Source organism: Plutella xylostella, chromosome 25, assembly GCF_932276165.1.
Source record: "Plutella xylostella chromosome 25, ilPluXylo3.1, whole genome shotgun sequence".
Lineage (NCBI taxonomy): Eukaryota > Metazoa > Arthropoda > Insecta > Lepidoptera > Plutellidae > Plutella > Plutella xylostella.
Genome location: NC_064005.1, coordinates 8,472,967 through 8,491,342, shown reverse-complemented (window position 1 = coordinate 8,491,342; position 18,376 = coordinate 8,472,967). Strand labels below are relative to the sequence as shown.

Here is an 18,376-nt window from a genome sequence, read left to right as displayed (position 1 = left end):
CTGTGGATTATATTATAGCTGATAGTGAGCTACTGCAGCGTGTGTTAGGATAAGGGTTTAATCATTTGGAAGAAAGAAAGAAAATTCATTTGTTTCAAACACACACAAACATAAGTTAAGAAAAAATAAAGTTAAAAATAAAAAATGCGTAAGTGACGCTTTTAAAATTGGTATTTCTTCTGTCTGGCTAAATTATGTTAAAGCTTCTAACCGTAAATTTTAACCCTTTCAGATTACAAAATAATTAAGTTGCACGAGTACACTTTTAATGGATATTGGTTATTGATTATCACCGCTCCTTCACTGTTATTCGGCTATTTTCGGAATAATGAAAACATAACATTATCAATACATAGTATAAAGCGATTAATAAAGTGGAACTCTTCCAAATTACAGTATAACATCGACCTTTTCCTGAATAGCTTGGTAACTAAAAGAGATTATACCATACAATACAACCCTTTTTACAGTAATGAAAATGTCCAATGTAATAATAACTTTATCACATTGATGCTCACGGTACGGGAAGGCTCATAAGGTAATAAGTAATTACAGAGAAGTGTACCGGAAACTTGTTAGTTGTAGTTGTCCAGAGACAAGATAGAAACCAATCAGGGTAATTCCCGCCAGGGCGACCTCTAGTGATGTGCTACTTCCGGTTATTTATCTACTCTAAATATATGTATTAGTAATAATTATTAATACTGCGTGCGATTAATAACACTAAAGCCTTCTAAAGCTGGTCCTGGATTCACGTCCGTATCTCTTGCCGGCTGTTTTTTTTGCTTTCCCATAGGTAGTAAAAAAGTCACGTGACCAACAAAGATTACTTATATGAATAACAAAAAATGCAAATTACAGTTGTAAAACAAAAAGTTGTTGAGAATGAATGAAGTCGACTTCTTGAGTCACCCTCTTTAAGCTTTTCCCTTTTTGCTCATCACATAAAAAGTTTGAAAAATTCACTATAAAGTTTCATCGGAATTCGATGATTAGTTTTTGCGCGAGCACAGCACTAGCGAACTCAACTAAATTTCTAACTCGATAAGTAACTAGATTATCCAGTGCCGGGCGCCGGCCAACTACGCTATATTTTTAGTCAATTTCTGTTTGACGACGAGAAAAAATACGGTTTTGTGAACGTGAGGTATTTATTACTATATTGATACTTTCAGATTATTTTTTTTATTTCCGTCGTCGTGTATAATAACATTATTTATGGAAATAAATTGATATATTTTATTAAGAATTACAATCTACTCAAGGTAAAGTAAGAACTTTAGAGAACGTCCACAAAAATTTTGTTACTGCAACTTTCTTACGTCCGGACCTATGCTATGATATTCTTCCGCACACGGTAACGTAATACATTTTATACAGAAATTTCAGCCGCATTCAGATCCAGGGGGGTCAGTCTCTAATGATTTAGAGACGAACGAACGAACAAGAATTGTCAATACAACAAGATAGAGTCGTGGTTGGTGAGCACTGTTTCACGTTCGCCGATTTAGAGAGTGGGGACATCTCACACCCGGCCATCCGACCCCAAGCTAGGCAGAGCCTGTGTTATGGGTAGAGTGACCCCCCTGCCTACACACGGGCCTACACGCTGTGCAAGTCTAGCTTTTATAAATATTCACAGCGTCCGTGTGTAGTGCAGCTTGCAATATTTATTTATTTATTTATTTATTTATTGGTTTATTCAGGTAATCAACAGCATATTACAGTAAATTAAAGCCTAATACATGTTTCAAATTGTATAGCCAATAATAGATTACCCCATTTATACAAACAAAAGATGAGTACTGAGCAAACAGAAATATTCTACTTAAGTAGTTCTACAAACTTACAAAACTTACAAAAGAAACCAGTATTTTAATTTACGCATTTAAAGAAAATAAAATAAAAAAGAAGCAACAAGTTAACAATTCATATTTCCTATACAAATAATTATAATAATACATACATACATCTTACATACGCATATAAAAAATATATACTATAAATAGATAAATATATTTATATAAATACCATTGATAAATATATAATTTTAATAGATTATAATTTTTTCTACCCAAAGAAGTTCAAAATTTATTAATATACATTTAGTTTATAATTTCATAAGTACCCACTTAACGAAAAATAATTAGAGGAGATGTTACGTTTCCAATAAATTTCTTATTATATTTTTACGAAAGGTTGGTTTTGATTGATTGAAAGGATCAATTTCGCCAAATAGTTTATTGTATAGCCGTGTTAGACGAGTAAGAGGTTCATTGAGGCCGTAGTTGGTGCGGTGAGGGGGCGCGTGCAGCAGCGCGGGGCGGCGCGTGCGGCGGCGCGGCGCAAGGAACAGCACGCGGCCCACCAGCTCCGGACAATCCACTCGAGAATTCATCAGGTCATACAGAAGCATCATATCCAGCATTATCCTTCTATTTTCCAGAGATAACAGGTGAAAACCATTGCATCCTTCTTCATAGTTTAGGTAAGAGCGTCTAGTACGGTAACACAAAAATGAAATAAATTTCTTTTGAATTGATTCAATATGCTGCTTGTGAATGATGTAGTTGGGAGACCAAATACTACAGCCATATTCAAGTATACTTCTCACGTAAGCAAAATACACAGTCTTAATACACATCGAGTTGCTAAAAACTGAGCAAGTACGCATAATGAAACCTAAAGTTTTATATGCCTTAGTACAAATCATGTCAATATGTTGAATAAGAGAAAATTTTGTGTCCAGGTATACACCGAGATCCCGAATAAGTGAAACCCTCTCCAAAGGAACGTTATTGATAGTATAATTGCAGATAATGGGTTGTCTTTTGCGACCAAAGGAGATTATATTACACTTTTTTGCATTAACTGTTATGCGGTTACGCTGATAGTATTCTTCCAAATTATAGAGGTCGTTTTGTAGCTTTGAAGCATCTTGTATGTTTGTAATATCTGTGTATAATTTCGTGTCATCAGCATACATCAAAAACCGAGAGTGTTTAATACATGTATAAACGTCATAGAGGTAAGAATTGTACAGGAGGGGCCCTAAAAGAGATCCCTGTGGCACGCCCGACGGAATAGTGACGTAATTCGATTTGTAGCCACCAACAACTACCATCTGAGAGCGATTGGAGAGATAAGATTCCGTCCAACGGAGAAGGTTACCACTGATACCTAGCTTTTCAAGTTTTTGAATCAGGATGGCGTGGTCCACACGATCAAACGCCTTTTCAAAATCCGTGTAGACCACGTCAACCTGACGACCTTTTTCCATATTACTTAAAATATAGTTAGAAAATATGCTGAGATTAGTGATAGTGGAGCGACCTTTTAAGAAGCCATGTTGCTCAACAGGTACCGCGTTTGCTATTACACTGTATATGGCATCATAAACGATTCTTTCAAAGATCTTGCTAAAAATATTAAGTATAGATACTGGTCTATAGTTTTCAACCTTGCTTTTTAACCCCTTCTTGTGCACTGGCACGATTCTAGCTTTTTTCCAAATAGTAGGGAAGACACCTTCATTTATAGACATATTAAATATTAAAGTTAGTGGTTTAGATATTGACTTAGCACATTTAACTATAAAAAAGGGAGCCACATTATCACAGCCAGAACCTTTATTAGTGTCCAAGTCACTGAGCAGCTGTAAAACTTTCACTTCATTGATTGAGATGGTACTAATAAAATCAGTTGTTCCATTTTGTGGCGGAGGTAAATCAAGCGCGGGATAATGAGGAAGTTTATCTAAAAACATTTTCTCGAAGAAATTATTAAAACCATCAGCTATGTCCGGACCAGTGCATAGACGTGTGTCACCTAATGTAAGTGAAGTTGGATATTTACTAGACCCCTTTTTTGATTGAACGAAGTTCCAGAGTTTTTTAGGATTGTTCCGTATCGAATGTTGAGCATTAAATATCATTTTATTGTAGCAGGCACGCTGTACTCGGTGGAAACGAGCTCTCAGCAGTGAAAACGTGTGGTAGTCGTCATGGTTACCGTATTTCTTCCATTTCTTATGGGCCTTATCTTTTTCTCTAATAATTTTTACCAAACTAGTGGAGTACCAGGCAGGAAAGTTATTATTTTTATGTGTTATAGCAACAGGGATATAAAGGTCTATACACTCGTAAATACGTTCGTAAAATAGATTAATAGCCTCATCCGTGGTTTTATTAAGAAACGCAGTCTCCCAATCTGTCTCATTTAATTTTGAGTTGATTGATGCATAATCGCCTTTAAAGAATTTATATTTACGAATGGGTGCATGTGTTAAGGGAGGCAAGGTAATATCTGAGGCATCGATAAACAAGGATGGATGGTATAAGTCTTCTTTAATTAGCGGAGACGAACATCTGGTCAACTCAATATTAAAGTTACTAAGTATTAAATCTAGAATTTTATTATGGGAGTTCAAAATCATGTTATGCTGTAAGAAGCCACTGAGAGTCAATTGATTAATTAAATCCTTTGCAAGAGATTGAATTTCGACAGAAGTTCCCCCAGTATTATAAATAGGTCCGCTATACTCCCATTCTATGAATGGTAAGTTGAAGTCCCCCGCCATAAGATAGTTATCAAGAGGATTATTTGAGATAAAATTTGTAACTAAGTTAGCGTAGGTACTTAGATTCGATACTTGTGTACGGTCACCGGGAATATATGAACCTATTATGTGTAGATCGTACTTTAATTGCAACGCGGCTGCTGGAATAGTCACCCAGAGTAGCTCAGTTGGTGAACAAGACAGGTCATCGCGCTGCACGGCGGCGAGCTCGCGTCGCTTAAATATCACTTGTTTTGATATCCGCTCTACGCATTACATCACAAAGATGGCCAAAAATTCCAAAAGATATTTCAAAGAAAACACAAATTAATTTAAATTAAACTTACAAAAAAACGCCAAGTAAGAAGAATACTTGTCACTTTCTTTGAGGAACAAAGACAAATTCAAAGGAAAAGTTTTGCGAAAAGGGACGAAAAAATATTGTTGGATAAAATTGATAGAAGTTTATTTTGCTGTTCTGAATAATGGACGAATGCGACAGCTGGGAAAATGAGGAACATCTGCTGCGGGAAACACGACCTTATTGTCATTACTGTAAAACTTTAACGTCCAGGGCACAGTCTTCTTATTACATAAGAACAAAACATACTTTTAATACCAAGTTATTTTTGTATTAGGCTCGTTTCTAGGAAGGGTGGTTGATTTTTACTGGAAGGTTTTTAAGCAGACTTCAAAAGGGAAGCTAACATTAAACAAATCAGATCACTGTAAAACTAAACGCAGTGTTTTCAGGTCTTACAGTAAGCTGGATTTAAATAGGTAGTAAATTGTTTTTTGTTTATTTTTACAGGAAGCATGCTAAATAATAAGGCGTCTAAAAATTAAATACTTGTAGGATAATTCTATACTATTAATTTATACTACCAGTGTACCAGGGTACTAGGGTGGCATAGGATACCAGGGTGGTGGTAATAGATTCGCCGCGGCGAGTCATGCTGCGTCATAGGAAATCCCTTCGTCATGGCGTGTTGTCCTAGTCAGGCCGAGCAGTGACCCCGTGTTATTATTATGATCTAATTTTATAAATAATCTGAAGACATAGAGGTAAAGTAAGTAATTAATAATCCAATTTTAAATTTAAAAAATATATTCTATAAATAAACTAATTTGGCATCTCAGAATAATAACATCTTCGCGTTATAGCCTATGGCCAAGGGACATAAATCAGTTTCAAAACCCAACAAAGCTAAAAAACCTAACCTCATTCGAATTCCTACCGCACCGCACACGTCAGTCAACTGTCACCCGCCACTGACATATTACTGTTGTAGTCAACAAAAATACAATTTATATTACAATAATAATAATACATACGCGGAACATTACCATTTTAGGCGGCACGATGCTACATAATGGATCGGCACTGAGAGGTTTGATCGCGAGGTAAATACCAATTCAGAATACCTATAATGTAGGTTCTTAGCTACATCTGCCGAGTAAACAAGAGGTGATCTGATATAGGGATATACCTAATCGTCTGTATGGGGTGTACACGGAATAGGTAATCTTAGAGTGGGGGGCCCTGCGGCTCGCTGGACCGATGTAATCCGTAGCAATCAAATAAGCTTCAATATTTTAATTTCAAATTAATTAAGGGTGAATTTTACGCGCCAAAAACCTTTATGAGAATATTAACTATTTGAAAACTAACAAAATACTCAAGGACATCAGGGAAATTAACATCAAAGAGACCCGTTACTCACAGAACATTCTTTCAAAGCGAGTCTCGGGGGAAGTTCATCAAACCTTTCTGAACCTTATTTTCCGTTAGCTTTATCTATCAAATCATGTTACCACGCCAAAGGGAGATAACGAATAAATATTATAATTTAACCTTTATAAATATTTTCTTTACATAAACTTATAAAGGTTTAAATTAGCGAATTACAGACACCTTTGAAGCGTCCGTAGTCGAGCGGGCCTCAGTGATCGTAACTGATCGCTGAGGTAAAGCAACAACTGACACGGTCAGCCATTGGATGGGTGACCAATTTCAAGTGGTGCTTTTCTGGACGCTTCCGTGCTTCGGACGGCACGTTAAGCCGTGGGTCCCGGTTGCTGCTTCGGCAGCAGTCGTTAAGCCTAGTCAGAGGCCTTCGGGCGGCTTGAAAACGTCTGACAGTCGGGTTGCCCACTTACCCGACAACTCTCTCAGCACAAGCTTGCTTGTGTTGGGGTCCACCAACCCGCACTTGGCCAGCGTGGTGGACTAGGCCTAAACCCTTCCTTCATTGGAAGGAGACCCGTGCCCCAGCAGTGGGGACGTAATGGGTCGTGATGAGACAGACACCTTCTGAAATAAAAAATAAACCTAAACAAGAGTAGAAACCCAAAAAATATGATATTTGAAAACCAAGAGCGATATAGAATTCATTAGATTCCAATAAAACGTTCGAAATTAGCTACGTTACCAACATACACCTACACAACAAGAATCACACTCACCTACAGACACAAACATGACTATCTCATAGCACCCCTAACACCCCATCAACCATCGGCTGCCAACCGTCAGCAACCGCCACCACTCCTATCCCAGCTCCATCTACCACCAGCCCCGCGTCCTCAACCCTGGTCCCCTGCCGGCCAGGATAGCACCCCTCCCACCAACCGCTAAAAGCTTCCTCACCCACAGGTTGCCAACCCTCCTGTCCCACCCAAGCTCCGTCCACTACCAGCCCCGCGTCCTCAACCCTGGTCCCGCGCCGACCAGGGTGCACCTGCGCCACGCCAGCTGCAAGCGCCTGCCCGCGCCGCCGGTGCTGCCGCACGGGGCTAAGCCGAATACGCCTGATAAGAAGCGGAAGTATTCTCCGTTCCACTATCCTGGGGAGGTTCGTGAACATCGTCGGCCTTTATCGTCCACGGATATAGATAGGGATCTGCTAAGGAGCGCCACAACACTCTGTCCTATACATTCATCATCACGAGTATCACGATCCATCACGTCACAGGCCTCCTTCAAGGGAAGGGTTTTACGCCTAGTCCACCAGGCGGGTCCAGTGCGGATTGGTGGACCACATGTCTACCCGTAATCGTCTGCTGCTGGATATAGGCCTATCGTAAGGAGCACCACAACAGTTTAATCTCGGGCATCTCGGCCTACATTCCGTTAGATCAAAGTTTACATTCATACGTTATACCTATAGATTTACATTCATAACGTAAGTATAAAACGATTTATATTAGCAAATTGTGGTTACTTTCAAGATACTCGTTAAACCAAAGAAGTTTTCTCTGCATTTATTATCCTTACTAATCTTACCTCCCTTTTATTACACATTCAAATAACTTTTCTTTAACTTGATAAAAAAGGAAGAAAGTAAACCGCAGGGTAATTTCGCTTTTCTCGGTCCATTATTGCTGGATTTACTTTCGCTGAATTAGTCTGAGACCGCAACGCCGCGCATTTACCGTAACATTGAATCACGGGACCAACCGCTGGAAATCATGTTATTAATGTTATTATTAGAAATACAATTAAGTACATTTATTGGAAAATTTCGGCACAAGATTATTAAGTTAAACAATAGCATTTTGGCAAAATAAATGAAATTTCCGATATTAACAAGACCGAACTTAACAAAGCTGTAGGTAATTCTCCAACCAATATTAGCTCAGACAGGCCTTTTGATAACTTGATTTATAAGCAATCAGAACACTTTGATCAACAAGACCTATTCACAAACAAACAAGTAGGTACTTGTATAGATAATCTTCATTTGGGGATGAAAATCGACCACGTATCGTATTTATACCTACATTATTATAGAATGAGTCCCGTAGGTTTATACAGGATGTTGAAAAAAAGTATAGTAAGCCAAATCGGATGACTCAGGGGGCATTCTAAACAACTTTTGTACTACAGCTTTTAAATATAACTTATAATAGCTATTCTATAGAAAGTTTGCTGGTCACGTGACTTTTTACTATGGGAATTGTATTTTTGTGGTAAGTATATATGTAGTAAAAAAAACAAGAGTATCAAAAAGTTGTAGAATTAAAGTTAATTATTTTTTTTTTTCATAATCACTCTCTGTCTCTCTCCCTCTTTCAGCTTACTACATCATTAAATTTATCACCCTGTATATTAGATCGTGACTGATGGTCAGATACAGGCCACAATAGGTACCTCCATATATATCGTCGTATTGGGAATTATCGAGGCTCGGCGGATCAATCACACGATCTCAGCTCAGAATAATAGGAATCACATCGTATGTAATCAGTTTAGTAGGGCTGCCACGTCGTGGTATTTCAGTCTAACCTGTTCAAAAGCTGGTAGGTGTCTAGTGACATTAATGGCTATATAAAATTGAATGAAAAATGACATTGAATGATTATGGTCATGATCCCCATTCTATGGTGTACCGACTTTGATGATGATGAATAAGAATATTCAACAACAGTGATCGGTATTTGGCTGGAGCAGTATCATTCTATACTACTTACTACTTTATTTAATTTACTTCTACCCTATATTGGGGATTTTTTATTGTACTAACATAACTAGCATTTCACTTCCAGCACTCGCAGGTGGCAACCCTAACGCTCCTAGTTTCGATCACGTTCGTAAATTAGATCCCATCTCTTCATCTCGCTCACGAGGGCTGTCCCATTAGCCGGGCGCATGTTGCGAATAACCTCACCTCGTTTAGGCGACCTTTTTAACCCCCGACGGAAAAAGGGGTGTAATAAGTTTAACGTGTCTGTGGTGTATCTGTCTGTGATAAAAAAACTCCCAAACGGCTAAACCGATTTTTATTTTGTTTAAGTAAGTAGGTATATTATTTGTTTACTGTAGGTTGGCTGGTAGAAAATGCTTATCCCTTCGTTTTCCCAACTATTTATAAGTTACTAAGCGAACCTTCATTTCCCTATAACGTTAAAACCTTTTGTACCATAATCCCCATTATAAAATTACCACCCGGTTCTCCAAAGGGTGTGTTTTTCAGTTTGTTGTGAAGGCGGCGTGTTGCCTAGCAGTATCGACCTCTCCCGGCCGCTCCAGGCCTCCAGGAGCTACAGGGTCGATGACCTGTGCGGGAACCTGGTAGAGAATTTTCCACCACACGCCTTTAAAGTCGTATGAAAGAGGCGCGTCATAATGCAATAAAATTTGTGACCAATTTGCAATAAATTCTAACACTAGACTCGAACGACGATTTGTTGAAAATTGCCTTCCAGGCTGATGGTAACCAAATCTCCACCACACGACTTTACACCGGTCACTGATAAATTAAGTGACAGACTTAAGAGGAGTATGTGCCTGAGAATTGGCTCCCTGGTAAGATTCAAGTAGACTTATGGAAATTTGGTAGATTAAATGTAAACAAGACTTTATCGTCGTCTTGTAAACAGTCTGGTGATTTTCAAAAGAATTATGAAAATAATTGAAAGCTCGCGGGAAAAGCTAGTTACAAACTAAAGCATAAAGTTAATTTAATAACGTGAATTCAAAAATATTATTTGGTATTATGGTTAATTTAAAAAAGCAAACCCCTCAAACCAAATTCAAGAAAAGATTGACTACCCCGAAAGCTATTAATGGCAAAAGCTTTTAAAAGATTATACTTTTGCCGTTACGAAAAAAGCGTTTAATTAAAAAGCTTCTCAACACGGGGAACGAATATAACAATAAGCTCTTGTAATGAGCAGCAAAAAGCTTGGGCTGAGTTAATCGAGGTGGAAAGCTTGTTAGCTCCCGACGGAAGTTGAGCTTTTACGAAACTCCGTTTGTTTACAATGTACTGTAAAATCGGGTGTTCAGTGTTTCCAAAATAAATGTTTCTCTAAAGCTTCAGTAATATAAAATACTATACACCCCTTGACGCACTGTTCAGTTAAATTCAACATTTACACAATTAATTTAATACAAGTCCACATTGCAAAGTTTTGTTGCTATCGCTATCACTATCAAATAATTATGTGATTCCAATTTTAAAATTGCTCTTATCGCTGAAAATCACTAGAGCTGGACTGCGTTAGTCAGCATGATTCAAGGATTAGCCGATCAGATTAGTTGTCAGACAATGCCCAAAATTGCCCAGGGTACGCCGGCCGTATACTAAGCACCCTACTGTCAAATCAATTGCAAATTAACCAATAACAAACGCAAGAAGTGACAGCTACTGTCAGATTTATCGCGATACCTACAGCGATAGCTGTTCCATTTCACCATAAGCCCCCCAGTGTTCCAAGCTGGGTGTCTGGCGTGCCTCGCCACAATTTCCGCTGATAACAAGCGCTTTCCTTTCAACGGAGATTGAGATTCGGATGTAATCTACGATCGGAGGCATTATGCCACCGAGCGTTTAAGACAAAGTTCAAACACAGCGCAAACACACACAGAATGGACATGCACACAACCCGTATCAGTTAGGTACGTAGGTTTAATGAAATAAATTTATTGAATGGACTATAAATTCATTTAAAAAACGCATAATATCAACGCATAGCAAGTAGCAAGAGAGTTGGAGGTATTAGTGTGGAAAGCAGTAAATTTGCCACAGTGCTAAGGAGCAATGAAAATGTTCCACCTGACATTGACATTACATATGTCACTAAAACTTTTTCATTGCTCGTGACTGTATTTTAGTTAACATTATTTTAAGTTAATATCTCCACTAAAATCAGCTATAGATACTGTACTTTGAGAGCAAAGATACTCCATCTCTTTTCATTCCTCACATTTGCCGTATACACCGTTCCCTTTCTATGGGCATTTCTATGCTAATTTCGTACTCTGATTATGCAAATGGTTATCCTTTAAAAGGTACTTTGTGTTTAACTTAACTAGTTTCACCCTAAATGACCACGAACCCAATTTGCTGGAGATTAATATTAAACGTGAAAACACAACTTAATAATAATATACTGTGTTGGATAATCAATATAGCCACAACACAACATAGTATATAATTACTGGAAAATGTTACTGAAGTTATAAGCTATAAAGTGACAAATTAGCTAATGGCTCAACAGATTTCTGATCAAATATCTCTTTCGACGGCAAATCAACAAAGCCGTTAATTAACCTTTTCCCTGAATAGGGCATCCGATACAGTAATCAAATATCTCTTAAATAATATCGATCATTCTTTTTAATTCAGGCTCTGGCTAATTACGGTCACGCTAATTATATTTTCATAGAGACTGGTACAAGTCCATCAAAGAGTTATGAAACCCTTTACTTACCTAAGCACAAATCTGTTAAAAAAGATTATCAATCGATGTTTCATTTTGAACATGTATTAAACTTTAAGTAAACTATAGATAATTATAAAAAGTCCAAGCAAAATCGCACTCACATTTATACAATACATGTTTGACACATTTTAGGGAACTTTATCAGATAGAGAAGATACTAAAAGTGGCTAAAGTTATGTTTTTTTTCGAATCTCTTTTTTTACCTTTAATGCCCTACTTGCCAATACTTCGAGATCTTGCGCAATCAATCGGATGTACCTGACGTTACATCACGCACCACAATTAATAGAAATCTTGATTTATTCATGGCGTGAACTAGTTTGCCACTTTCTATGTCGAGTCACCGCGAACTGACCTGTTGACTCGGCCGATTAACTTAATGGAGATATAAAATTTGCACCAACATAATAATAACTGGCGTTGAATTGAACCGAACACTATTACCACGCTTTTTGGATAATCCTTTCATCATGATGACACAGCCTTGTTATCATTCATACGCTAAGAAGTATAGAGGATATATTATTTGACTCCTGTGACCCTGCTTAATCTACAAGTTCATTTCATTTCCGCTAAAAACAACCGCATTTATCTTTGAAAAAAATTACTTCTAGAATTTAGGTACTATTTACTAGGAGTTAGGAGGCAGGGTTGAGTCAAAAAATGAGGTAACTGCCAATGTGCCAAATTCTTTTACCGTTCCACATTCGACAAGTTAATAACTTTGCATCTCTATCCCCAGTCGATCGCGGAGTGGGTGGTGGCGCGCGCCGACGACATCATCAACTGGGGCCGGCGCGGCTCGCTGTACCCGCTGACCTTCGGGCTCGCCTGCTGCGCGCTCGAGATGATGCACTACGCCGCCCCCAGGTACCGAACCACCACCGCGAAGTGACACATTAGCTATTTATCAATCCATAAGGTATTTGATCCATTACCTCGAAATCTACAAGAGCTAGAATTAAGTAATCAGATCAGATAAAGAAACATCAAAGAAAAACAAAGACAAATCCATATCAATCCACCCATGTTCAACAACTACCAAATGCATTTATTCAAGTTCATTCGTCGAATTTGGGTCACATTCTTTCAGCTGTCGATGTGCCTCAAAACTAAGTCAAGGAGCTACATCCTCACGATAACGCTATTCATTCACGTCAAGTCACCGCGCGAGGTCAGACGTCAAAACGTCTCGTCCTATCAGCCCGTGCCTTCCGTGGCGAGGACCTAAAGTGATAAATTGATTGTGATAAAAGAATCGGGCCACATCCATCGTTAGGGCCCTCGAGAAAAACACCAGCCATTACGGCAAATGGGTTTCTTTGTGCAGCAAATAGAGAGCGCGAGATAAATTGATTGTGAACGTCTTATAAGGGTTCGATAAGCACGATATCACATGGGACAATAGATAAATATAACTGGGAAATATGATGTTGAAATAGGTACAGAGGTGTACTTTATTTACAATAGTGATGGTGAGGTGCAGGCTACCTAATGGCCTCGAAAGGAACTTATCCTCTTTATTCCAGGTTATCCCTTAATGAAATTAAACATTCTTTAATCGACGTAACATCTTGCAACTTTATTCGATTGTCATAATAACTAAGTATAATATTAGTGGACCACCATAGAATTTTATAATCGCTTAAACTTTTTCATCACCGTCAGCGCTCTATCAATCGATGCCTACTCTTGAGTCCCCAATTTCTCCATCCCCTCAACCCCACGCCACTCTTTCCCCAGATACGACATGGACCGCTTCGGCATGGTGTTCCGCGGCTCCCCGCGCCAGACGGACTGCATCATCGTGGCCGGCACCGTCACCAACAAGATGGCGCCCATGTTCCGCAAGACCTACGACCTGATGCCCGACCCCAAGTGGGTGGTGTCGATGGGCAGTTGTGCTAACGGGGGAGGGTACTATCATTATACGTACTCGACGGTGCGCGGGTGCGATAGGATTGTGCCGGTGAGTGGAGAAGTTTTATCAGAGAGTTGAAGTGGTGTTAAACGGGTTATGCTCCTGATTCAAACATGTGCAAATTTATTCCACCACTTAAGGCGAAGTAGTACATCGTGAAACCTGCATATCTTCATGTTTGATGTCACCCTAACAACCCACGCAAACCTCAGACGCCAGTGTTGTGTGGGAGTTTCGACCATTTAAAGCTTGGGACGGGATTTTCCACTAGAGGATTACACCAAAGGTTCAATAGGTATTAAACAGGGGCAGGATCCAACTCCGCAAAAAATTAAATAATAGATGGTCCATCAATCCTCAATGAAATCCCCAATGAGATTCTATATCTTGTGAGCTTATCACAAGATATCAATTGTGTATTTTGTTCACCTAAAGCTGAGTCCACATTGCAGGTGGACATCTACGTGCCGGGCTGCCCGCCCACGGCCGAGGCGCTGCTGTACGGCATGCTGCAGCTGCAGCGGAAGATCAAGCGCATGCGCAACGTGCAGAACTGGTACCGACACTGAAGGTTAATGTTTATTTGATGTAGTTGTCATTGTATGGGAGAGGAATAAAGTTGGGTTTTGGATGAAGGTGTTTTGGATTGTTAGAGGTGTGAAGGTCACCGCACACATATTATAAGCTTAAAGTTAAGGGATCGCCTCTTTTTTCTGTCTTCTGTCTGCAGGGAGCGCGTTCTAACGCGAGCTCGCCGCGAACCCCTGATTGACAGTAGAAAAAAGGCGATCCGTTTACGTAATGCTTATATGCGCTGAGACCTATACCTATACCTATTGCCACCATTACCATTATTTACTGTAGGGCCTATTAGAGAGGAATACTATTGAATTTTGAGTAAAGTAAGGAATATGGGAAAGGCTGAGGTACTGTGTTCTCAATGTTTTATACTTTGTACCATCAATTTGTAACTACTAAAATACATTAGTTAATGACGCAAAATTGCAAGCACTTAGAGCAAAACAAAACCGCTTCTCGTAACACAAATAAACAACAAAACACGGCGCTCTTGTAATTAACCCGCACAGAGTTCCAAACAGGAAACATACAGACGCAACATGAATCTATGTCTCAGCAACTTCCGTCGCACAAATCTCTATTAGCATACACTGCGCAGTTCCGGACATCTGCCATTTCCTTAGGGTCAGCTCAGAGAGGCTAAGAGACAATAACGCTCAGGGCTACAGTGATTGTGTGTTCAAATGACGACGCATTGTTCGAATGGGATGACGGACGGATGGCCCGGGTTTGAGTCCCGGCTGGGGAACACATTTGGAGATCGATTGTTTCAGATGGGACGGGATGAGTTGAATGGGTCTATTGTGTGATAAAATTATAGATATTGTAGTGTTATTTTTATTTAAACAAATAGTATGTTTATAAACAAAGGAAATAGTAACACTAGTGATGCACAATGTGCTCGCAGATGTCTCGGACGGTCGCTTGAAGTGGATGGAAAGAGCCTCTGAGTGACGTATCAACTGTACTTTAATTTTATATGTATACCGCCGCCGTTAGTTTATATAGGTACCCTAGGTAGTTAGCAACTGAAGTTATTCTGATTGGCTAATTATTTTACCATGGTGTCACACCCATGTAAACAGCTCACCGGAATTCTATTTTACAAAATATATTTTTTACCTACGCTGAATTTAGATTTTGTCCCCAATTTCCCAATATCTGCCCTAGGTCGTCAACCGGGGAGTCACCCCAGTGGATTTAGGCGTAATTCCCGAGAACCCTTCACTGGGGCTTATGTCCGTCCAGTTTGATGCTAATCCCGCGTGTCATTAGGGACACCGGAGCTTTACAAGTAAAGCTCTGTTCGGGAAAAACAAATTGTGGTGGAAAGTTGATTAAAATTTCCAATCAATTTTGGAACACTCATATATACATTAAATATACATACGAACTACATAGGTATTCTGTTGAGTCTGAAAATGTGTTTCAATAATATATAATCTTCGCTACAAGATATGAAAGACTTTTGCGACCGCAATTGCAACAATCAGCGCTTTTTAACAAGTTGCAAATTAGGTTTTTCTTGTGCTTCGCAAGCATTTTCAAAGAAGGAAATTTTAACTAACTAGGAACTCATCTAAAAGAGCTACATTGTATAAAATACAACTTACATAAATAGTATTGTAAACTATGATACAAAATGCTACAAATTCAGCTCCGAAGCTCAAAGGCACGTATTTTATTTCGCCATCAAAGCGACGGCTCACGGAATTCCCATCGCATTCCCGTGTTCCGGGAACGGGTATGAGAATACGAAATATATACGAACGACGCTACACAAGTACCTGCACTATACACAGGATGTTTCTATCAAATAGAATACAATTTTAAAACGACAGCGCTATGCGCCGTCACGTTCCAGCGTCGATTCTGCTGCATCGTGCCAAGGCAAATTTAATTTTAAATGCCTAGTAGTTAGACTACGTTTTTAAAATTACCAAGCAACATAGCACTGAACAGGTTGTCTTGTTTTGTAAAACTAAACGTTATTATTTCTATTAACGAACATTTATAATACGTGCTCGGATTGGTCCATTTGCAGTGAAGGCATACTCGCTTTTATCATATGAAAGCGTTCGATTCTATATCATTGCATTACATAACGATACACACAACATTATCCATACATTGACTAGCAGAATGATCCCCAGCTCTGTACGTGACATCGCCAAGGGGCCACTCTTGCTTACCAAAACTTACTTTCCTATCGATCTATCCTACTAGCCACGACTCTATCTCGTTGCATTAAACGTGTCGATTGCATGATTCCAAGCCATGATGGTGGTGCAAGCTCGGGGCCCTGTTTGTTCACTAATTAGCCAGTAGGGAGCGGCTAATGGATTTTATATAACGCTAATCATGCATGTGGGGGCTTTTAGGTTATAATCGAATGTACGCACGAAATTAATCGGTAAAGCGCTGTTTCACTTCGTTCGCTACATCATATTGTAGGGTTGTTCAAAAATGTTCGAACCATTATCTATCCCAAAATACAATTTTGTTACAAAAACATCTTTTTTATAAAGATAGAATTTTGATATTATGTTCTATGCACTGCCTCTAAAAACAATAAATCCGAATATATCCTTCCGGAACATAATATGATTATAGTTAAAGTCGATAAATCCACGTGATCCCGAGATAGATTATCTTTACTGACGTTTGTCATGGTTTACGGTTTGAGGTACGGAACCCTAAAAATGGTACACTACTACACGTATACCAATATACCAGTTCCCGCTACCGCCTGCACCTCACCCCCCTCCCACTTCCCCCCCCTTGCCCCACGCTGCAGTTCCTGAACGCGCGCTGTCCCGGCAGATTTATGGACGCATTACTGCGAAGTTCTGAATGAACCCGCCATTCCGTTTAAACATATTTATCGACGCCATTCCCCGGACGACCACGACGCGACGCGGGACAAAGTTGACGGAATACTTTGTAAACATTATTGGAATTCTGTCGTCGTGTAAAGTTGCTTATAATTAAGTTGAAATGTTAACTTTATTAATGAACTTAAAGGTTAATAAACATACCATTTTATGAAGTAATTAAGGTAAAAATCTTAATGTGCTCTCACCAATCAGCCTTGACAGTATACTTCGGCCTTCAGTACCTACAATATGGCTACAGAAAACCTCAGTAATCTCGAGCTGTTGGGCCTCAATAGCCAACCCAATTTGACTGCAACTGCGTCGGTACACTACGAACGACGCATCACTTGTATCAAAACTGCGCCATTGGCTAAGCTGCGTGGTCGCTATCACTGTGGCAAGGACGCACTGGTGATCCTCTTTTCCATTTCCCCCCACCTAGTTATTATTATTCTGTGCCACCACGCTGGTCCACTGCGGGTTAGTAGGTTCACGCCGCTAATGCGCCAATGCATCTCTGATGTGAGAAGCGGGTGCTTACCCGACTGAGCTACCACCACCGCTCTGCAGGTCCTTACCTATCTCCTCACGTATATCATAAATTATTCATCAATGCACCCTGGTCGCCAATTAGATCATCTTTCATGATACGCTGTGTACACGAATTGCCCCATTGTAAACAAGCTCCATTCACACGGTCGGACATTTAGCAGTTGAATTCCATTCACAATCATCACGTACTAAACTACGAGCACAGTTCCCAATGACTGAGGACAGATGCTGCCAGCTGGGTCGTTATCGAGAACAATTACTCGTTTACAATCGATACATTTGTGTTTTTTATGTCTCGGAAAAGAACACTACCAGTAGTCAGACTTTGTTGAAACTGTAGCTTTACAAGGATCATCACAGGAGTGTTTGACTTGGGCGACAAGCTTAGGAAGCAGGATCTCTACCGCCTTAGCTACGGTGTCGACAGTGTGAAAGGGAGAGAAGAAGTTGATTGTAAGATAGGGTTACACTACACGACACGTACATGTACATAGAAATACATAGAAACCAGTAAGATTACGACAAGTCGTCTGCTGAAACCTCACATCACCGGCGGCCAATTGACACCTTTACCTTCAAAGAGCAAACACTGTTCCTCTCAGTAGTTGTTAGCTAATAGATCGTTTCTCACGGTAAGCAATGAATGATCAATGTTCTGTT

General features: G+C 39.5%; 2 protein-coding genes across 5 annotated transcripts in view; one reads left to right on the top strand and one right to left on the bottom strand.

Moving 5' to 3' along the window:
• Positions 1 to 18,376, bottom strand: part of LOC105391118 (phosphofurin acidic cluster sorting protein 1) — a 106,306-nt gene that overhangs the window by 44,087 nt on the left and 43,843 nt on the right. The window lies entirely within an intron of this gene.
• LOC105381802 (NADH-quinone oxidoreductase subunit B 2) lies at positions 4,272 to 14,340 on the top strand. The gene is made up of 5 exons (XM_048630363.1): positions 4,272 to 4,333; positions 7,215 to 7,413; positions 12,531 to 12,658; positions 13,532 to 13,757; positions 14,162 to 14,340. The coding sequence occupies exons 1-5, from the start codon at positions 4,272 to 4,274 to the stop codon at positions 14,276 to 14,278; spliced, it is 732 nt and encodes a 243-aa protein (XP_048486320.1). The 3' UTR covers positions 14,279 to 14,340.

Bases quoted from the DNA above. Each gene is read 5' to 3' on its own strand.
- LOC105381802 (XM_048630363.1), top strand. From the start codon at position 4,272: ATGGGTGCATGTGTTAAGGGAGGCAAGGTAATATCTGAGGCATCGATA. The intron at 4,334-7,214 runs GTATAAGTCTTC...CCTCACCCACAG, and splicing joins TCGATAAACAAGGATGGATG to GTTGCCAACCCTCCTGTCCC. The intron at 13,758-14,161 runs GTGAGTGGAGAA...TCCACATTGCAG, and splicing joins GGTGCGATAGGATTGTGCCG to GTGGACATCTACGTGCCGGG.